The 23,039-nt window shown below is 44.6% G+C and overlaps 1 protein-coding gene across 2 annotated transcripts in view; it reads left to right on the top strand.

The window, feature by feature from the left end:
- Positions 1-23,039, top strand: part of PRPSAP2 (phosphoribosyl pyrophosphate synthetase associated protein 2) — a 49,281-nt gene that overhangs the window by 15,707 nt on the left and 10,535 nt on the right. For both annotated transcript variants that reach the window (XM_059378667.1, XM_059378666.1), the window contains 2 exons: positions 8,818-8,873; positions 16,799-16,947. In XM_059378667.1, coding sequence (XP_059234650.1) covers positions 8,818-8,873; positions 16,799-16,947 — 205 coding nt within the window. The remainder of the gene's footprint in view (positions 1-8,817; positions 8,874-16,798; positions 16,948-23,039) is intronic.

Below are 23,039 nucleotides of genomic sequence, written 5' to 3'. Positions count from 1 at the left end.
ACCTAGAATTGGACTAGTTGTGGTCATGACATGTAGCCCTCATCCTTGGTCCATGCATGGATCTGGCCCTTGTTTGCTTATCCATTGCTCTGTCTCTCTGTCTGTCTGTCTGTCTGTAGTGGTCAGCATCTGTGACCCCCCTGCCCAGCAAGAACACTAGATGCGTCATAACCACTGTCCACTTGTGTGGTCCTTTTCCGTCGTATCCCCCCTGCCACCTCCCACCCAAGGGAGCCACTGTCCTGAATCTCGTTTCGTCGTCCTCTCAATTTCCTTTGTATATGGTCTTATCTTACATGTATATCCATGTAGAGCTACCATTCAAAGACAAAAACACACACAATATATATTTTTCAACTTTATAAAAAATGGGGGCACCTACGTGGCTCAGTGGGTTAAGCCACTGCCTTCGGCTCAGGTCATGATCTTAACGTCCTGGGATCGAGTCTCGCATCAGGCTCTCTGCTCATCAGGGAGCCTGTTTCCTTCTCTCTTTCTCTGCCTGCCTCTCTGCCTACTTGTGATCTCTCTCTGTCAAATAAATAAATAAACACAAAATCTTTAAAAAAAAAAAAAAAACCCTTTATAAACAACGACTCAAAATGTGTAATTTGGGGGGAGTTTTTCACCTGAGGTGCCCTTAGTAAGCCGTGTTGTGTGTCCCAGTTCTGACTGCTGAGAAATACTCACCTTGCAGCTTTATCCCGGTATTTGTGAGGTTTTTGCTGTTGTGATCGTGCTTCTGCAGGCGCTCTTGTCCGTGTCTCCCGTGGGATGTCAGCAGACGTGTGTCACCGTCGTAGCCCCAGTGGAGCATAGCTGGGAGGCATGGCTGGGAGTGATGGATTTTCCCTGAAGCAGTTATGCCGCTTACCTTCCCGGCAGCCGTGAAACAAGATGGTCTGTGGGTCCATCCTGTGTCAACACTTTCATTACCAGAATTGACAATTTTTGCCAGCTGATTGGCTCTGGCGTGGTGTCTTGGTGTCACTGCGTTGGATGGATCTCGGATGATGTAAGAAGTTGAGCATCTCCGCATATTTCCTGTTCTGGGAAAAGGCCCCGAATGCACTTCTGTTTGTTCCTCACTGGTTTTGTGTGTGTGCTTCTTTTCTGAGCTGCAGGCATCCTGGTTTTTAGTCTGGATTCTAGCCATTTGTTAGTATTGGTCTCATGGATCTCTCCGTTTGCAGCCTGTAGTTTGCCTTAGGGAGTCTTGATGAGCAGACATAGTCAATTTTTTTTTCCTGTGGGGGTAAAACCCATGTAACATACAGTTAAACAGTTTAAGACAAACAGTTCAGTGATATTTAATACGTGCAGCTCCCCCCGTCTAGTTCCAACGCTTTGTCACTCCAGGAGAACACCCTGTACTTGTTAAGTAATCACTCCCCATTCCTGCCTCCCCTCCATTTCCCTGGCAGCCACTCATGTGCTTTCTGGCTCTGGATTTGCCTGTGTTGGACATTTCCCATACAGGGGATCATGCAATATTCAGCCTTTGTGTTCGGTTTCATTTACTTAGCTTAATGCCTTTGAGGCTTATCAACATGGTGACAGGAGTCAGGACCACATTCTTTTTGACAGCTGAATAATATTCCAGTATATGTATGTACCACTGCTTATCCACTCATGTACTGATGAACATTTGGGTCGTGTTATGAACAGTGCACTTTGCACATTCATATACAGGTTTCTAAATGGACTTATGCTCTTATTGTGGATGTATCTTTCATTTCTTAGACATATACTATGATTAGAATTACTTGATTACATGGTAATTCTGCATTTAATATTTTAAGAAACTGCCAAACTGTTTTTCAGGGTGGCTGTAGCATTTACATTCCAATCAGGAGTGTATAAGATTTTCAACTTCTTCATATCCTTACTGACATTTATTTTTTTATTATAGCCATTCTGGTGGTTTTCAAGTGGTATCCCCTTGTGGTTTTGCTTTGTATTCCCCTAAAGACTAATGATGTTGAGCATCTTTTCATGTATTTATCGACCATTTGTATGTCTTCTTTGTGTGTTTTTAAAAAATTTTTTATTTAAGTAATCTCTATAACCATCGTGGGGCTCGAACTCACGACTGTGAGATCAAGAGCCGCAGGTAGATGTTCAGATCCTTTGCCCATTTTTTCATTGGTCTGTTTGTCTTTTTTATTGAGTTGTAGGAGTTCTTTATATATACCGGACACTAGTCTTACCAGATACATGATTTACAAATATTTCCCACCGTTCTGTAGTTGGTCTTTTTACTTTCTTGATAGATACTGTCCTTTGATGCCCTAAAGGTTTTAACTTCGAGGAAGTCCAGCTTACCTGTTTTTTTTTTCCTTTTGTTACTCATGCTTTTGCTCTAAGAAAACACCATCAAATCCAAAGTCGTTAAGATTGACCTCTGTGTTTTCTTCTGAGAGTCTTACAGTTTTTGCTCATATTTAGGTTGACCCATCGGGAGTTAATTTTTGTATATGGTGTGAGGCAGGGGTCTTCTTCGTTCTTTAGCCTGTAATACCTAGTGGTTCTAGATATCTAGTGGTTCTTGTTGAAAAGACTATTTCAACATTGAATGGCCTTGTTTAAAAAAAAAAATGGCCATAGATGTTTGTATTTATTTCTGGTCCGTCAGTTCCATTCCATGGGTCTGCATATCTGTCCTCCAATAGTTAACCTTGGCCCTGAGTGGTAAAAAAGAATTGAAGTATTTTTGAAAGAGCCGTAGTCTGTTTTTTCTCTTTTTAAAGTTATACATGAGAAACATACAAGCTATAAAAAGTTCGGAAAACAATATAGAGTGGAATTTAACTGAGTAGGATTCCCAATAGAGAAAGGATCGGAGAACAACAGTAAGTGTGTTGTTGGGGCAGGAAAATGGGATCTGGCCAGAAAGAAGCACCAGAGGATGAGACTTGGGTATGTGGGAGAGCATGGTCCAGAGAACTATCCAGTTTTGGAAAATGGAGCAGTTGGCGTAGACTTTTATAGACTAATGATTGCATCTTGTGAGTTTCTAGGACGCGTCCGGTCACGGTACCAGGCAAGGGCCTTGTGTGTTGACAAATGGGAGGCACCTGTTGGCTGGCTGAGTCTGGGCTATGGCTCCCCTGGCGCTGGTCCAGAGACTGGGCTCCAGCAGCCCCAGCCGTGGCCCCTTTCTGTAGGCTTCTACCTCTGTGCAAGGCTGCCTTCCACTCGAAAAGTCCCATTTGAGGCTTCCCTGTTGGAAAGGATTGAACTCTCAGGGTCGAACTCTCCCTCATACCTCAATTGTGGTTCAGCAAGCAAGGAAAATGGTTCTTTGTTTTTGATGGCAAGTTGGCAGTGATAACGGCAGATGTTGTAGTTTTAAGATTCTTTGTCCTTTATTCATAATTATAAATTAGAACAGGCTATCAGAACTGAACTATTATATGGGAGCTCACTGTTCTAAAGGACTTTCATTTGCTTTGCCTTCTGCCATGTACTTGCTTTAGTAGGGCCTACTGTCCTGAATGGAAGATGCTGCCAGTGGAGGTTGGTGTTATTCACATCGTCAGGAGAGAAGACACTACGGGTTATAGTATAACACAGCGCCTTCGTGTCACTTAGTGATCTTGTTCTGCAAGAGTGACGCTCACATCTTCCGATTTGACAGCTCACACTCTGTTTCTCTTGAGTTGTCTGTGGCATTTCTGTGCTTTCTGGCACAGCTGGAAGGAAAGTCTAGATAATTGGATGCTCACGGCCTGGTGGCTTTGCTGCTCTCTCCTGGGAGGTTGGCAGTTTCTCCTGACCTCAGTTGCACGGTAGTGTGCGTATCTGGGCATTGATTAAGTACAGGGCAGTGTTTTTAAAAAATGACTACGTATCACAGTGACAATCCTAGAAATCGCTGGTCTGCACCAGGATTTTTTTTTTTTTAAAGATTTATTTATTTATTTGAGAGGAAGAGAGAGAGCACATAAGTCAGGGGGCAGGGACAGGATGGGGAAGGTGTAGAGGGGCTCAGTCCCAGGACCTGGAGATCACGAACTGAGCTGAAAGCAGATGTTGAACCCACTGAGCCACCCAGGCGCCCCTGCACCAGGATTTTTAAAGGAAATGATGAGGGGCGCCTGGGTGGCTCAGTCGGTTGGGCGGTTGCCTTCAGGTCAGGTCATGATCCCGGGGTCTTGGGATCGAGCCCCACATTGGGCTCTCTGCTCAGTGGAGAGCCTTCTCCCTCTCCCTCTGTCTGCCGCTCTGCCTACTTGTGCTCTTTCTGTCAAATAAATAAATAAAATCTTTAAAAAATAATAAAGGAAATGATGAAGAGGGGGCTACAATTATATTTCTATGGTGTATGTAGAGATCCCATGCCATTCATTTTTTAAAATAGGAGCTCCTAGAGTTATCTTGTTTGTTTCCCTTTTTTTTTTTTTTAAAGATTTTGTTTATTTGTCAGAGAGAGAAAGGGAGCATACAAGGAGGCAGAATGGCAGGCAGAGGTAGAGAGAGAAGCAGGCTCCCTGCTGAGCAAGGAGCCCGACGTGGGACTCGATCCCAGGACCCTGGTATCGTGATCCGAGCTGAAGGCAGCGGCTCAACCGACTGAGCCACCCAGGCGTCCCGAGTTATCTTGTTTCTGATTCTTGAGTTGCTTTTTTTTTTTTTTCCCCTCTGCATTCTTCTAAGTTTCTATGTATCAAGCCACTGGCCGCATGGAAACGAGAGACGGCGGGGACTGAGAAAGCGGGGACAAGAGTAGGGGTGTACAGCAAGAGAACATGGTGTGTAAAGCAGTTTGATACTTTTTGGTTCCATGGTGGCCCTGCAGGGGATGATTACTAGAGTTAGGAAGCTGGGCTTCCACGATATGTGGTGTGTTTTCCCCTCTGCGACGGTAAACAAGTGAAAAATGAAACTTCCCATTGACAGTGGCAGTATAGGGACACACATGTGTGTCTGTAATAATTCTGACAATAGTGGTAAAGCCCTGGCTTCCCTGAACCCCCAGCCTGGTCCTGGGCCCCTCTGCAGGGGTAAACCTTGTTTCCAGCTTGCTTTGTGTCCTGTGTCTTCTCAGACCTTTCTCTTTGTATTTGCCTCCTTGTCTATATGGTTATAGATGTTGATGTTGGTTTTTTGTGGTTTTTTTTTTTTTTTTTTTTTTTTTTTAAAGTAAGCTCTGTCCCCAGTCTGGGGCTCGAAGTTACGACCCGGAGATCAGGAGTCGAGTGCTCTACCCACTGAGACAGCCAGATGCTCCTGATTTGTGGGTGTTGTTTTTTTTTTTTTGAAAAGACAGTTGCTGTAGTGTTTGCTTTTCTGCAGCTTCTTTTCTTTGCTGTGCTGGTATGTGGAGGTCTTTCCATGCGAAGATATGTAGGTTTCTTGCTTTGTTTCTAATTGCTGCATACTGGTCCTCCGTTTAGATCAGTGATGTCCAGTAGAACTTTCTGTGATCATGAAAATGTTCTAGCAGCTGTCCAGTATGGTAGCCACTCGTCACCTGTGGCTAGTGTGAATGGAGAGCCAAATCATCTTCTTTAAGTTTAATTAATTTAAGTTTATATAGCTGTGTGTTTAAATGAGCTACAATTTTTTCAACCATTTTCCTCATTTTTTTTTGAAGATTTTATTTATTTATTTGACAGAGAGAGATCACAAGTAGGCAGAGAGGTAGCCAGAAAGAGAGGGGGAAGCAGGCTCCCTGCTGAGCAGAGAGCCCTAAGCGGGGCTTGATCCCAGGACCCTGAGATCATGACCTGAGCCGAAGGCAGAGGCTTAACCCACTGAGCCACCTAGGAGCCCCTGAACCATTTTCCTCTTGACTGGATATTAGGTTGTTTTAATCTTTCACTCTCTTTTAAAAATTTGTTTATTTGAGAGAGAGAGAACACAAGTGTGGGGAGAGCCAGAAGGAGAAGCAGGCTCCCCACTGAGCAGGGAGCCCGACACGGGGCTCGATTCCAGGACCCCAGGATCGTGACCTTAACCACCTGAACCACATAGGCGCCCCATAATTTTTCGCTCTTTTAAGTGAAATACTGTATTTTAAAAATTTATCATAAGGAGCACCTGCCTGGCTCATTGGGTAGAGCATGTAACTCTTGATCTCGGGTTGTGAGTTCGAACCCTATGTTAGGTGTAGAGATTACTTAAAAGAAATTATCTTAAGCAGAAATGCATTGAAAATTCTTGTACTTACCACTCTGATTACTTATGCGAGTGTTTTTCTGAAAAAATATTAGGAGGTGGAATTGCTTGATTGAAAAGTATGTGTTTAAAAAGTATTAAAATACTTTAAAAGATTTTGCAAAATGGCAATTTTCTGAAAATCTAGTATTTTTTTAAAAATTATTTATTTATTTATTTATTTAACGGAGATCACAAGTAGGCAGAGAGGCAGGCAGAGAGAGAGGGAAGCAGGCTCCCCGCTGAGCAGAGACCCCCCCCCCCCGATGCGGGGCTCGATCCCAGGACCCTGGGATCATGAGCTGAAGGCAGAGACTTAACCCACTGAGCTACCCAGGCACCCCTGAAAATCTAGTATTTTAACAAAAGCGCGAATTGTAGTTCTCGGAAGGGGCTGTAAGAGTGTCTACTCTCGCTCACAGTATACAGGATACTGTCTGTTTCCCTGTGCTCTTCATTTTGCAAATTGAAAGACCGAAACAGTACTATGGTATTTGAATTTTTTCCTTTCTCAATTTCTAGTATGATGGAACATCTCGTGTGTGTTTTCGGGGGGGGGGGCGCAGACAGGAATTTCCCCCCATCTAAAGTCATGTTTCATTTTTCTGCCGTGGTTTTGAAATTGCAGCATGATGTGTCTAGGTTAGGTCTTGTTTTCATTCATCTCAGGAGTTACTCACTGGGGCCCTTTCATTCTCTGGGCGGTTTTTTTCCCCCCTATAATTTGAGTGTCTCATCCCTTCTGTTTTCTTATCTTTCCTTTGGGAGCTGTTAGATGTTGAACATTTTTATTTTTTTAAAGATTTTATTTATTTGACAGAGAGAGAGAGCACAAGTAGGCAGAGAGGCAGGCAGAGAGAGAGAGAGGGAAGCCAGCTCCCCGCTGAGCAGAGAGCCCGATGCGGGGCTCAATCCCAGGACGCTGGGATCATGACCTGAGCTGCACGCAGAGGCTTAACCCACTGAGCCACCCAAGCGCCCCTCTTTCTTTCTTTCTTTCTTTTTTTAAGATTTATTTATTTATTTTTAGAGACAGAGCATGGTGGGAGGGGCAGAGGGAGAAGGAGAGAGAAACTCAAGCAGACTCTGTGCTCAGTGCAGAGACAATGCGGAACTCGATCTCACAACCTGAGCTGAAACCAAGAGTCGAACACTCACCCAGCAACACCACCCAGGCACCCCAAAGAGTCCTTTCTTTTAAAGCCTCCTTTTATTTGATTTATTAACTGTTCCTTCGTTGTTACTTCTCTTGACTGAGTTTGGTGCTGTTTGGTGATATTTGGTGAGACAAGTCTGTAAAACAGTTTAGAAAGACTTCCAGCAAAAATAGGAAAAGTGCCTAAATGAAAATATGTTTTGCTACTTTATTCCCTGATAGCCTTGGATGTATTAGGTTTTGCTACTTTATTCCCTGATAGCCCTGGATGTATTAGGTTCTCCCATAAAGACATCCAATCCATGTGGCTATGCTGGAGGCTCCTGTATTAGATGTATATGTCCATTCGATGTATCCACTGCTTAGATGAATCAGTTTTTTGTTCATTCACTAAGTATTATTTAGTACTTCCCATGTGCAAGGCATTGTATGAGGTGCTGAATGCTATTAATGGTTACGTGGAAAATCATTGATCTAGCCTAATTGTGAGAAAAAAAGTGGCCAGGGTATTTTGAAGGAAATCCTATAATTTAGTGACGTGTTCAAATTTTAAGAATATAATTGGAAAATATGGCCAGGATGAAGTCAGGAACACCGGACTGGAACAGCTTTAAAAAGAGTTCTGTCTTCTCAACTCTTAGAAGTTGCTAATGGGTATATCTTCTGTTATGATCATTACTAGCACAGATCACTTCACATGTTGAACAGGAAAAGACTCCAAAGTAGACTGACATTTTAGTTGTTTTCTTAAGGGTTCTTCATACCTGTATAAAATCCCACCTTTGCAATTATCCCTTAACAAATTGGTTTCTTTAGTATGCCGTGACTGAGACCCAGTACTCCTTTGTATGGATGGCACTGATTTGGAATTGGACGGTTACCTTGGATTCACATTGGATGGGTACCATCCTGGCACTGGGAAATCCCATGCTACGGGTTCACGAGAGCACCTTCTGTTGACTTGATAAAAATGTCTTTATACCCTCATCATCAGCATTTGCTGATACAGATACGAGCTAATTGACAACGAGCCCTACTCTTTTTGTCTTCAGTCTCTGTGGCTCATACCCTGATAATACTTTTTCCTAGGTAGGGGTTTCTTCGTTTTCTGAAGGGGAAATTTACTTTGAACTTTTTTCTCTTTTTGGAAAACTTTCAAGTGGCCAGATGACATTTTTGAGTCCTGGAATGTTCCTTTTTTTTTTTTTTTTTTAAAGATTTTATTTATTTATCTGTCAGAGTGAGCGAGCGAGAGCGAGCACAGGTAGACAGAGTGGAAGGCAGAGTCAGAGGGAGAAGCAGGCTCCCTGCGGAGCAAGGAGCCTGATGTAGGACTCGATCCCAGGACACTGGGATCATGACCCGAGCCAAAGGCAGCTGCCCAACCAACTGAGCCACCCAGGCATCCCTGGAATGTTCCTTTTTATTGACTGACGGATGTTGGTATGAATAGCCTCATGGAGACATGGGAGTAATCCCTGACCTCTTGTCTGTCACAGATCCCGGATTACAGGAATGCGGTGATTGTGGCCAAATCTCCAGCCTCGGCCAAGAGGTAGGTGGGAGCTCAAGGCTACCCCTCGGGTCTGTGTGGAGAATCACATCCCCGATTGGATCCCAGATGCTCTGGATTCTACCTTAGTGGTTCCCAGTGGTATCTCTTGTTTTTATTCTATGGGCTAATAGTTTAAAAGATCATCTGCTGACTCCATTTTTAAAATGATGATTAATTTTCCTCCTTTTTTTTTTTTTTTTCCTCAATCCTAATCTGTGCTCAAAGACACCCAGGTGTCGGGAAGCCTGACCAAGTGCTTCTCTCATTTCCAGATTGGCGGTCACTGGTGGACCTTCAGCTCCAGGGTGTTTAAAACCTATGGTGTTTACAGTACCAGTGAATATACTGTGTAGTTGTTTTTTGCTTTTTATTACAAGAACTCAGTAATTTATTAACAGAATTATAGCCAGCCGAGAGGCCACTTACTGGTATTTGTTAAAAAGTGACATTTTACAGAACAAAAACACCCTGAGGCATACAAATAGGGCAGTTCTGAGAGTTACAGATAACCTGGAGTGACCAATGAATCAGTAAGAATATTTAAAGGGGTTAGGGATTGATAGGATTTCATTTACTCAAGTTTTCTGGAGAAGCCACTTTGTTGGGAAGGGAGAGAGCAAAAGCAAATGTAGGGGGCGCCTGGGTGGCTCAGTGGGTTAAGCCGCTGCCTTCGGCTCAGGTCGTGATCTCAGGGTCCTGGGATCGAGTCCCGCATCGGGCTCTCTGCTCAGCAGGGAGCCTGCTTCCGTGTCTCTCTCTCTCTCTGCCTGCCTCTCCGACTACTTGTGATTTCTCTCTGTCAAAAAAATAAATAAAATCTTTAAAAAAAAAAAAAAAAAAAAAAGCAAATGTAGGGAGAAAGTCTTTTTCCTAAAAAAAACTCCCCCTTTTCTTCTTTTTTTTTTTTAGACAGGGAGAGGTTGTCGTGGGGGAGAGAGAAAGAGACTTGTAAGCAGGGTTCACGCCCAGCACAAAGCCTGACCCGGGACTTGATCTCATGATCCTGCGATCATGACCTGAGCTGAAATCAAGAGTCAGATACTTAATGGACTGAGCCACCCAGGCACCCCTAAAAATGCTCTGAAAATCATGTCCCACGATTGAATGCCTTTGCTAGCTGGATCCCTGTGCACCACTGGAGAGCATAAGCAAACATAGAAACAACTATCCTGGGCCCCACGGACTGTTAATATTGAAGAATGAGGGAGAGCTTGCAGACAGTAAGCCAGTGATTTAAAAGATATTATAATACGTAGTTTTCTGTTATAAATGACGAAGGACATTTAGGAGATTAAATAAATTAGGCCAGCATTTGAGATAAAACCATGAAGTTGCTGTGTCCAGTGCAGCCGAGGCTGTGCCCATACCATACGTCCTTCAAGAAGCTCAGTCTGTGGAGTTTTGTATCGTCTATTTGATGAAGTTGTAATCCATGACTTGTTTTAGAATCTAAAACTTCCAGATGCTTCTCTGGGCATTGTGTTGGATCAATTTTTTTTTTTTAATATTTTATTTATTTATTTGACAGACAGAGATCATAAGTAGGCAGAGGCAGGCAGAGAGAGAGGTGGAAGCAGGCTCCCTGCTAAGCAGAGAGCCCCATGCAGGGCTCAATCCTAGAACCCTGAGATCATGACCTGAGCTGAAGGCAGAGGCTTAACCCACTGAGCCACCCATGCGCCCCATGCTGGATCAGTTTTAATGTAGTAATTTGTTTTTCTCTGATATACGTGTTTTTACTTGCCATTAAGGTGAAAATCACAGAATGTATAATTAATCATTTTAAAGCCTGCAGTCTGTTGGCAGTTAGTGCCTTCACAATGTTCTGCAGGCACGGCCTCTCTTAGGTTTCAGAGCTGTTTTATCACTCCAGAGGAACACTCCATACCCATTAAGAAACACTGCCCGTGACCCTCTCTCCCCAGCCCCTGCCAACCATGAATCTGCTGTCTGTCTCTGTGGATTTGCCTGTCCTGGACGTTTCATATAAATGAAGCCATGTTATATGTGGCCTTTTGGGTGTGGTTTCTTTCACATAGCCTCCTGCTTTCCAGGTTCATCCACACCGTTGCGTATATCAATCAGTCATTCCATTTTACAGCTGAAAAATCCCCACAGTTGGGATAGACCATACTGTTTATCTGTTCATGTATTGAAGGACATTTGGGTTGTCTCCACCTTTTGACTGTTACAAAGAATACTGTTGTGAACATTTATGTACAAGTTGCTATGTTGATGTATGTTTTCATTTCTCATGGATGTGTACCAAGGGTCGGAAGTGCTCAGTATATGGTAATTCTATGCTTACGTTTTGGAGGGACTGCTGAACCGGGTACCATTTCACATTCTCTTCAGGGATGTACAAGGGTTCCAGTCTCTCCACATCCTTACCAACATGTATTTTCGCTTTTATTAATATTATTGTTGTTATTATGGCCATCCTAGTGGGTGTACAGTGGTCCTTCACTGTGGTTTTGATTTGTGCTTCTCTAACGATGAAGGATGTTGAGCGTCTTTTCGTGTGCTCATTAGCCATTGGTATATCTTTGGAGAAATGTCTGTTCAAGTCTTTCACACATTTTTTTAACTGGGTTGTTTGCCTTTTTGTGGTTGAGTTGTAGGAGTTCTTTATGTATTCTGGGTACTAGGCCCTTATTGGATAGAGGATTTGCAAATATTTTACCCCATTCTGTAGGTTATCTTTTTTTTTTCTTTTTTTTTTATTTGACAGAGACCTCAAGTAGGCAGAGAGGCAGATAGAGAGAGAGAGAGAGAGGAGGAAGCAGGCTCCTCACTGAGCAGAGAGCCCGATGTGGGGCTTGATCCCAGAACCCTGGGATCATTACCTGTATGGTGGTGGTGGTGGTGGTTGTTGTTGTTTAATTTTAGTTATTTGTTAGAGAGAGTGTGAGAGAGCACAAGCAGGAGGAGCGGCAGGCAGAGGGAGAAGCAGGCTCCCTGCTCAGCGGGACTCCATCGTAGGACCCTGGGATCATGACCTCACCCAAAGGCAGATGCTTAACCATCTGAGCCACCCAGGTTTCCCTCTTTTACCTGTCTTAACAGTGTCCCTCGACACACAAAAGTTTTTAATTTTTATGAAGTCCGGGTTAGCTATGTTACTGCTTTTGCTTCTGATATCATATTTAAGAGGCCATTGCTAAATCCAAGGTTATTAAGTTTTGCCCCTGTGTTTTCTCCCAGTGGTTTAGTTTTAGCTGTTATGCTTAGATGGTTGATACATGTTGAGTTCATTTTTATATATGGAGGGAGGTGTTGGGTCCCAGCTTCTTTGTTTCCCACGTGATTATCTGGCCATCCAACACCATTTTTTGAAAAGACTGTGCTTAGCCCCTTTGAATGGCTTTGGTATTCTCATCCCAAGTCAGTTGGCCATTGATGTTTGTGTTTATTTCTAGATTCAGATCTGTTCTGCTGTCTGAATGTCAATACCACAGTTTTGATTACTGTAGTTTTGTAGTGAGGATCAGATCAGAACACCCACAAGTAGGTGGATGTGGGAGTACCACTCCCTGTGAATTCTCTGCTGACACCAAGTGGGGAGTGGCCTTGTCACCACGGGGCTGGTGAGAGTCCTGACTCCACGAGGCCTCCCCTGATACCACCTCAGAGGGGAGAGGGAAAGGCACCTTCTACTGCTGAGTGGGGTTGCAAGTCCAGGGTTCAGTCTGCACTGACCATGGTGGGTGGGGGATCATTACGGCTCGGTAGGGATGAAAGTCCCAGCTCTCTACTTGGCCTTCTCTTAAACCACCCCATTGGAGGGTTCGGGGCTCATCATTATAGCCTGGCAGGGGAGGAAGGGTAGACCCCCTGCTTAACCTTTGCTGTGTCAGGAGTGGTGTAGCTGATTTCTGTGGCGGTTGGCTGGAGAAGGGCAGTCAGTGTGGTAGAGTTTTCTGACTTGGGAGGCTGCCCCATCTCAGTGGAAACAGAAGTAGCTTCAGTAACAGAAGTAGCCATAGGGCATTTTGATACATTTTTCCCACTAAATACCCAAAGAATATGATGAATTTTCTTTGGTCTCGCCCCTATGGATAAGCTTCTCATAACTTCCATAATACTTACTTTACATCTAATTCTGTTTGTTGATGAGATTGTATCACTATGGTAGCCTTTGGCTCCGTTTATTTGGCTTTTATTAGCACGGTTGACTCTTGAGCAACACGGGTTTTAGGGCACCACCCCCCCCATGCTTCAAAAATCCACACATCACTTTTCACTGCCCCAGAACTTAATCAGTAATACTGAGAGCATAAACAGTCAATTAATGTCTATTTTGTTGATTGTACTGTATACTGTATTCTTACTGCAAGTAAGGCAGAGAAAAAAAATGTTATTAAGAAAATCATAAGAGAAAATACACTTATAGTATTGTGTCGTATTTATATATGTAAAAAAACCCACCTATAAGTGGACCCACGCATTTCAAACCTATGTTATTCAAGGGTCAACTGTACTACAGTGTTTGTCATTTTTTAAAAAGATTTTATTTGTTTATTTGGTGGCGGGGAGCACAGAGGGAGAGTAAGAGGGAGAAGCAGACTCCCCACTGAACAAGGGACCTGACATGGGGGTCGGTCCTGGGACCACGAGATCATGACCTAAGCCGAAGGCAGAGGCTTCGACTGAGCCACCCAGTTGCCCCCAGTATTTGGCATCTAGCCATTTGTGTCAGGTTTGATGAGGCCTGAGAAGATCCCCCAGGGAGGTTATGTGTAGTGTCCAGTGTTTTCGCTACTGTTGTGGACAGAGTGTGTGTGTCCCCCCAAAATTCATCTTGAAATCCTAACCCCCATTATGATGGGATTAGGAGGTGAGGCCTTTGGGAGATGATTAGGTCATGAAGGTGGAGCCCTCATGTCTGGGATTAGTGGTCTTGTGGGGAGAGTGAGACGCTTGTCATGGCTCTCTGCTGCATGAGGGTACCGTGAGAGACAGGGGGCCATCTGCAAACCAGGAAGCAGGCCCTCGCCAGGCACTGGCTCTGCCATGCCCTCATCTGGGGCTGCCAGCCTCCAGAACTGTGAGTAATACATTTCTATGTCGAAGCACCCTTAGTCTGTGTTATTATATTTGTTAACAGCAGCTGGTATGAAGACCTCGACCTACCTCATCTGCTCTTCTCTGGCATTTATGATCTCTCACAGACGAGAGGGGTTGAAGAAAGTGATCCACGATGATTCAGCTGCATTTTGTTTCCTGGAAGACAGTGGCAGCGCTGGTCACTTCTTAGGGTATTTTCCACACCCGTGATTAGGGATTTGGGTGTTGGCCAAGTAGGATTGAGACTGACTTGCCCGTCCGTCCACTCAGGCATGTGTCAGTGCTGGTTAGACTTTGAGAAAGAATAACTTTCTGGGAGTTAGATCTGGGAGAGCTGACACTCAAGTCAAAACTTACTTAATGCTAAAGCGACCGTGACTGGGCAGTGTTGGGGTAAAGAGAGAAAAACAGAATAATGGAACAGAATCAAGTCCAGAAACAGACCTGTGCATATCTAGAATGCTGGCTTCCAACAAAGCTGCAAAAGCAGTATAGTGGAGAAAGGGGTAGTCCTTTTCACAAATGGTGTTGGAATGATTGGATGGACAAAATAATGATTTTGAGTCATATTTTCCTTTTCACGAATGGTATTCGAATGATTCATGTACAAAATGATGATTTTGAGTCATATTTCACATCATATGCAAAAATCAACTAAAAATCCTGTAACTAAATGTGGAACGTAAAACTTATAAAGGAAAATGTGGGAGAAAAATCTTTGTGACTTTGGTTGGACAAAAATTTTTTTTTTTTTTTTAAGATTTTATTTATTTATTTGACAGCGAGAGATCACAAGTAGGCAGAGAGGCAGGCAGAGAGAGAGGGGGAAGCAGGCTCCCTGCGGAGCAGAGAGCCTGACGCGGGGCTCGATCCCAGGACCCTGGGATCATGACCTGAGCTGAAGGCAGCGGCTTAACCACTGAGCCACCTAGGCGCCCCTGGACAAAAATGTTTTATATTTTAATTTTTTAGAAAAGATTTTATTTGAGAGGGAGAGAGAGAGAGAAAATGAGAGGAGAGAGGTCAGTGGGAGAAGCAGACTCCCTGCTGAGCAGGGAGCCGGATGTGGGACTCGATCCTAGGCCTCCAGGATCATGACATGAGCTAAAGGCAGTCGCCTAACCAACTTGAGTCACCCAGGCACCCATTTTTTTTTTTTTTAAGACTTTTTATTTATTTATTTATTTGACAGACAGAGATCACAAGTAGGCAGAGAGGCAGGCAGAGAAAGAGAGGAAGGGAAGCAGGCTCCCCGCCAAGCAGAGAGCCCGATGTGGGGCTCAATCCCAGACCCTGAGATCATGACCTGAGCTGAAGGCAGAGGCTTTAACCCACTGAGCCACCCAGGCAGGCGCCCCATGAGAAAAAATTTATTAAACATCATCAAAATTAAAACTACTCTTCGGAAGACATAACAGGAGAATGACAGAAGAAGGCACAGATTGGGAGAAAGTATGTGTAAAGTATGTACCTGATATCAAGAATTTATATTCAGGGCACCTGGCTGGCTAAGTGGGAAGAGCATGCGACTCTTGATCTCAAGGTCATGAGTTCAAGCCCCATGTTGGGTGGAGACATTACTTAAAAATTTAAATAAATAAATGTAAACAAAACAAAACAACTTACATGCAGAAGATACAAAGAATTCCCAAAAGTTAGTAAGAGAACTAACAATCTAACTAAAAAAATTGGCAAAAGAGAAGCAGACCTTTTATCAAAGTATACATTTGAAGGGCAAATAAGCACATGAAAGTTGTTCAGCATCGTTTGCTATGAGGGAAACCCCAATGGCAAGCACAGCGAGGCACCATCAGAATGGAAAGCATTTGAAATTGGCCACACCATGTATCGGTGAGAACATGGAGGCCCTGGGACCCTTGTGCACTGTGCAGGGAGTTGTGAAATGGTATAACCACTTTGCAGAATAGTCTGGTGTTTTTTTGGAGAGTTAAATATATGCCTTACGCTATGATCTAGCCATGCTACTCCTAGGTCTTTAACCAAGAGAGAGGAAAGCGTGAATCCATGCAGAAATCTGTACGTGAATGTTCAAAGTGGTTTTGCCGTAGTTCAGAACTGGGAATAACTCAGAAATGTATCGCATAAGTGAACAATGTCTGGTAGACCCCAACCACGGACTGTTACAGTGTGAAGGGATAGCCTGTTGCTGTGCCATATAATGTGGTTGAATCTCCAAAATGTTATCCTTAGTGAGCGAAGTTAGACAAGAAACGACGACAGACTCCGATTCCACTTACAAGGTTCTAGAAGGGGTCAGAGTCTGTGCCAGAGGGCAGATTATTGGTGGCGTGGTGCTGGAAGCAGTTACTAAGGGGCACAAGGACGTGTCTGGCATCGGTAGATCTTTTCATTGTCTTCATCATGCTGATGGCTTGCATGGATGTGTGCGCACATCAGAGCTGATGAGACTGTACAGTTTAAATACATATAGTTCATCGGGTCTCACTTATAGCTCAGTAAAACTTAAAAATTGACGCTTCCGACTTTGAGCCTCCTGTGATTGGTTCTCACTATTCAGTGGGTGGTGAGGTGGATTAGCAGTTAGAATGGGGGAAGATTCGGCTTAGCTCAGTCAGCCAGCGCAGGTGCATCTGGCCCACTGAGCGCCCACGGGGCCGGCCACTACCCAGCCACTGCCGTGCCTGCAGCCAGAGGGACATGCTCATCACTGGGGGTACCCACGTTTTGTCCCCGATCCCAGGACTTGAAGATCATTTTCTGTTTTCACGAATCCTCTTGGAAACTGCACTGGATGCCTGTTCTCGTATGTTCTGCCTGTGAACGTCAGAAAACGGAGGCTGCGTGCTCTCTGAACCATGTCTCGTGCTTTCCTGCAGGGCGCAGTCTTTCGCGGAGCGCCTGCGACTGGGCATCGCAGTGATTCACGGAGAAGCGCAGGATGCCGAGTCCGATCTGGTGGATGGACGACACTCCCCGCCCATGGTCAGGAGCGTGGCTGCCATCCACCCCAGCCTGGAGATCCCCAGTAAGTGTGCTGGCCCCTCTTTGTTACTTTCCTCTTTGCTTTCAAGGCTGCCTGAACGTATTGTCTTCCCACTGTGAATGGCCCCTTCTCTCGTTTTTTTAAGTTGGCAAAAACGGATTAATACCCCATCATTACAAGTGCATTTCTGAAGCCTTGTGGATCGTGGAGCCTTCTAGAAGCAATTTGTGTGATGATAACAAGAACGAGGAAGAGGCTTAGTTCTGCCATTTCAGGGAATTTCATGCATTCACTCAGCAATAGATCCTTGAGGAGAGTTTAACACAAGCAAAAAATTATGCATATTACCCACCAATAGTGTTACTTTGAATGCAGAATATGGGAAACGTCTAAATGGCTTCGCAGAGGGTAGGCCCTCGTAAGTTATCTTGTATCAGCACAAGTAAATATGCAACCCACTGAAATAGTTAAGCCTGGCTGGATACAAGAGAAAAAATGGAATATATGGGAATTGGCAGAATACAAGAGTGTATCCCTGTGCTTGTGTGAGGCCCCAGAGGGAGTACGAAAGGTGGCAAGATGGTGACACGGTGGGGCAGTTATGTGTGAATTTGTTTCTGTTTTAAGACACTTCCTTCGTGCTTTACTAACATTTTTTCAATTAAAAAAATTCTGCCTTTGCATCTGTTGGGGAAGAAAAACTTGTCCTCTGTCCTTTTTAGATTCAGACTTAGGGGCCTCAAATCTCACAAGAGATAGATGAACGCAAGAAAAGACAGGATTTAGGATTGGGGGGATCTTACCAGGGAAAGCTGGCAAACAGGTGACTTTTAGAAGAGATGGAGGGCCGTTAGCACAGAAGGGAGTTGGATGGTTTTGTGACCATGTCTGTCTGGGGGTGGTGCTGACTTCTAGTCTCGGCGGTAAGTTAGTTTTCCCTGGTTGTTCTTGGGAGGGGATTTTTGTTTTTTAATTTTTTTTTTTAATTTCTTATAAACATATAATATATTTTTCCCCCAGGGGTACAGGTCTGTGAATCGCCAGGTTTACACTCTTTACAGCACTCACCATAGCACATACCCTCCCCAATGTCCATAACCCCACCCCCTTTCTCCCAACCCCCCTCCCCCCAGCAACCCTCAGTTTATTTTGTGAGATTAAGAGTCACTTATGGTTTGTCTCCCTCCCAGGCCTATCTTGTTTCATTGATTCTTCTCCTACCCCCTTAACCCCCTATGTTCCATCTCCACTTGCTCATATCAGGGAGATCATATGATAGTTGTCTTTCTCCGCTTGACTGGGAGGGGATTTATGATATTTGAATTCTTTCGAGTTTTTTTGGGGAGCTCTGCTTTTCAACCGGAAGGGGTTTCAGGAGCTCCTGTGCCTTCAGCTGAGAATAATTTTCATGCCACTGTGGCATATTCTGCAGCCCTTTGGGTTCTTGCTTTGCCCAGGAGGTGGCTCATTTGCAAATAGAGAACACTTGAGAGAAGGAAAACTGTACTGGGGCTGCCGGGAGGAAGCTGAGGTTGGGACCGCGCCTGGGGATCTCGGTGGGCTGAGGTGGAGAGAGCCAGCGTCCAGAGGTCGGTTAGATCAGGGAGCCAGGACCGCCTACAGAGGCAAGAGGGCAGCCTCTGGGGGCAAGGGCTGGGGCGTGTGTCCAGCCCCGGTGTGACCAGGAAGGACATCGCCCTGACTGCGGGAAGGTCCTTGGGGAAAAAGATGGGGGTAAGATGGCAGGAATCTGCTGGAGGGGATGGGAGGGTTTTCAATGCCAGGTCTTTAACTTGCATTACAAAAGGCTGCGGAGTTCCCTGGAGCTGGCGCTGTGGGTATCTTCAGTGTCTTCTGAAGTCCAAGCCTGCGCTGGGTGTTAGATTGCAGGGAAGAGAGGTAAGAGATAGGGATCTGGGAGGCTGATAGAGTTACACAGATGCACCATGGGAGGGCTTTGACCTCGGGCTGGGCTGGGCTATGCTGTCCTGTCCAACCCAGCGGCCCCCTGTCCACTGGAACGGGGTGAATGGGAACCGGGTGTGCAGGGAATGTGAAGGACACGCACTCTGGGTGTGAAAACCGTAGTGTGAAAGATCTTTATTAATCAGTTTTTTTTTTTTTTTTAAGATTTTATTTATTTATCAGAGAGAGAGGGGGAGAGAGCGAGCAAGGCAGACAGAATGGCAGGCAGAGGCAGAAGGAGAAGCAGGCTCCCTGCCGAGCAAGGAGCCCGATGCGGGACTCGATCCCAGGACACTGGGATCATGACCTGAGCCGAAGGCAGCTGCTTAACCAACTGAGCCACCCAGGTGTCCCTATTAATCAGTTTTTTATTGAGTCCCTGTTGAAATGATTAATTGACATATTGGATTAAATAAAATGTATTCTTAAAATTAGTTTCACCTATTTCTTTGTGCTTTTGTAATGTGGCTGCTAGAAAATTTAACATGACATCCATGGCTTCCATTTGTGACTTAGCATATATCACTGCCCTGGGAGTCTAGCAGTGGGCTCACTGGACAGGAAGGCCTGTGCTCTCCCATTTCATCTTGGGAGCTGGCGCTCTCCCACTGTGCTGGGAGTTTAAAGAGGCGAGGGGGGGGCACCTGGGTGGCTCAGTCATTAGGCTTCTGCCTTCAGCTCAGGTCATGATCCAGGGGTCCTGGGATGGATCAGTGGGGAGTCTGCTTCTCCCTCGGACCCTCACCCTGCTTGTGCTCTCTGTTTCAAATGAGTAAGTAAATATCTTTAAAAAAACCAAAAATCCAAAACCAAAAACCAAAAAACCAAAAACGAGGAGAGAAAGCTGGGGCTGGAGCCAGGGTTTGGGATTTGCTAATCAGACCCCACATTAGCACGTGCACCTCACTGCAAGGCTGCTGGGCACCCAGGCCTATGGCTGGCCTTGCCTTCAGAGCCACGTCTGCTCAGTGAGGGGCAGTGTCAGGCAGCCCTACAGGGCTCTACAGGGATGAGCCCATTCCCTGAGCAGAGGGGAAGCATATTCCCATTCAGCTTTGCAGTAACGTCAGCTATGTTCAAGAACGTTTCAGCAAGATGAAGCAGCTCCTTTTAACTTCTGGGCTTTAGTTTTAAGTACAGTCTTAGCCAGTCATTTCTGGGCTGGAGAGATGGAGCTACGGGTCTCCCATGTAAAAACAAGGGGCCAGGGCTTTCTGACATTTCTTTTATGTTTCAGCTTGTTTCATCATGATTGTAATATTTCTATGTTTACATTTTGACTCAAGCAGTGAGAGGATTTGGGGGAGAATATACCAGGATTTGTTGAACTTCTTTTGCACATTCGCTGGCCTGGCCCTCTAGACTTCTTTAAATTGGTAGCAAGTAGATGTATGCAAATAGACATATGGAGGCAGTAGAAAGCATTATTCCTCTGCTGCTTCACACGTATATTTTGAGATTGTGATGACATCAAAAGACTTTAATATTCAGCATTATATTTAAAAAATTAGTTGTATTTTCTGGTTTCTTACAGGAAGAAAATGCCAACTAAAAAAGAAAACAGTACTTTTCCAGAATAGGAACACATTATATAAATTATTCAAAACATTAGAGTGCGTAAAGGAAGAAAACGCTCATCAACACTAAATCCAGATACACAGCATTTTTACCTTCTGCTGGGGCTCTTCCCATGGTTTCCTTCCTTGGGTTACAGAGCCGTGGTGCCGACAGGCACAGATTCCATAACACACCTTCTCCCAGGTGATTGAAAACTTGCATGAACAGCAGTTTTAACGGCTGTCGAAAATCCCATCTGTGGATGTGGCTGAAACCTAAGCCCAGTCAGGGTCTAGCAGGTGTGTGTTTTCACACGCAGGTGTGTGCCTTTTTTTATTTCCCCCCCTAAGATTTTATTTATTTTAGAGAGAGTGAGCGGTGAGGAGGAGCAGAGGGAGAGGGAGAGACTCTCCAGCAGGCCCCACGCTGATTGCGGAGCCCCATGCGGGGCTTGATCTTACAACCCTGAGATTATGACCCCAGCCAAAGCAAGAGTCAGATGCTTAGCCTGCTGAGCCACCCAGGTGCCCCGATGTTTGTACCTGTCCTTTCCCAGTGTAATATTTCAGTGGACGTGTGTGGGTAAACTCTTGCTCTGTACCTGGGCTTATGCGTGAGATTTATGAATTCAAAGGTAAGACTGTTCATACGGCTCTTTGTCAGGCCGATTCCCTAAAGGCTACACTGTTGTACTCTTTTTCCAGTCCTGGGGTCAGGTGCCTGGGAAAGGAAGTGTGGAAAGTCTAAAAAATTCAGTTTGGGGATTTATCTTGCTTTGTTTGGTTTTACATTTCTGTTGTCCCTCCCCCCCCCCCCCCCCCCAGCCACCTAGGATCACATGACATTTAATTGTCCTATGTCTTTAGCCTCCTTCAGTCCACAGCATTGGTTCTCAACTGGGGTTGGGGGGGGTTGCCGTGGATTTTGTCCCATTGAGCACACTTGGTTGGAGATGTCTGCTGACATTTTTGGTGGTCATGATTGAGGGGACCAAGGATGCTGTAAATATCCTGTAACACACAGGACAGCTCCCACCACAAAGAATGATCTGACCCTAAATGTGACTGGTGCCCAGGTTGAGAAGCTCTGATCTGGAGTGCTCCTTCTTTTTTCCTTTGGTGACACTGACTTTTCTTCCAGAACTGTAAGTGAGGGATGTCTGGGTAGTCAGTTGGTTAAGCATCTGCCTTCGGCTCAGGTCATGATCTCCGGGTCCTGGGATTTGATTCCTGCATCATTGGGCTCCTTGCTCTGTGGAGAGTCTGCTTTTCCCTCTGCCTGCTGCTCCCCCTGCTTCTGCTCTCTCTCCCTGCCTGACAAATAAATAAATAAAATCTTTAAAAATAAATAAAAAATAAAAATTGAAGTGAAAGTCACATAATAGTTGTTTTAAAGTATACAGTTCACTGGCATTTAGTACATTTGCAGTCCTGTGCAACCCCCGTATCTTTTAAGTTTCAAACATTTCATGACCCCAGGGAACACCCTTACACACTGAATGATCATGCCCCACGCCCCTTGCCCCCACTAATCTGCTTTCTGTTCTTAGGACTTTGCCTGTTCCGGACATTTCATATAAATGGAATCATCCAGACTGTCTTTGTTGTTCATTCATGTCTTTGTATGTATTGGGACTTAATTTCTTTTGATGGCTGAGTAATATTCCGTTGTGTATGGATATGCCGCAGTGTGTTGTGCTTTCATCTGCTGATAGACACTGGAGTTGTTTCAACCTTTGGCGGTGAGGCTGTTACATTTTTGTTCAAGTGCAAATTTCTTCCCGACCTGATTTCATTTTTCCAGAGTCTATACCTAGGATTACAGTTGCTGGATCATATGGTAATTTTATGTTAACTTTTTGAGGAGCTACCCATCTGTTTTCTATCACAGCTTTACCATTTGACATTCCTCCCAGCAAAGGTTAAAGGTTCTGATTTCTCCACATCCTTACCAACACTGTTTGCTGATTTTTTTAAAAAAAAGATTTTATTTATCTATTTGACAGACAGAAATCACAAGTAGGCAGAGAGATAGGCAGAGAGAAAGGGGGAAGCAGGCTCCCCGCCAAGCAGAGAGCCTGATGTGGAGCTCGATCCCAGGACCCGAGATCTTTTTTTTTTTTTTTAAAGATTTTATTTATTTATTTGACAGAGGAGAGATCACAAGCAGGCAGAGAGGCAGGCAGAGAGAGAGGAGGAAGCAGACTCCCTGCTGAGCAGAGAGCCCGATGTTGATCCCAGGACCCTGAGATCATGACCTGAGCCGAAGGCAGCGGCTTAACCCACTGAACCACCCAGGCGCCCCAATATTTTCTGATTTTGTGGATGATCATCTGCTTGGTGGGTTGAAGGATACTTTGTTACAGTTTTGACCTGCATTTCCCTAATGGCTCATGATGTTTCATCTTTTCATGTGCTTGTCCATTTGTGTATCTTCTTGGGAGAAATTTCTGTTCAGATTTTTTGCTTATTTTTTAATTGAGTTGTTTGTCATTTTATAGTTGAGTTGTAGGAGTTCTTTACATATTCTGGACACTCGACTCTTAGTCGCAGATATGTATGTTTTCTTTCATTGTGTAGTTTGTCTTCACTTTCCTGATGGTGTCCTTTGGT

Source organism: Mustela nigripes, chromosome 16, assembly GCF_022355385.1.
Source record: "Mustela nigripes isolate SB6536 chromosome 16, MUSNIG.SB6536, whole genome shotgun sequence".
In the NCBI taxonomy this organism is placed as follows: Eukaryota; Metazoa; Chordata; class Mammalia; order Carnivora; family Mustelidae; genus Mustela; species Mustela nigripes.
Note: the sequence above shows the minus strand (reverse complement) of the source record. Positions and strands in the feature narration are given on the sequence as shown.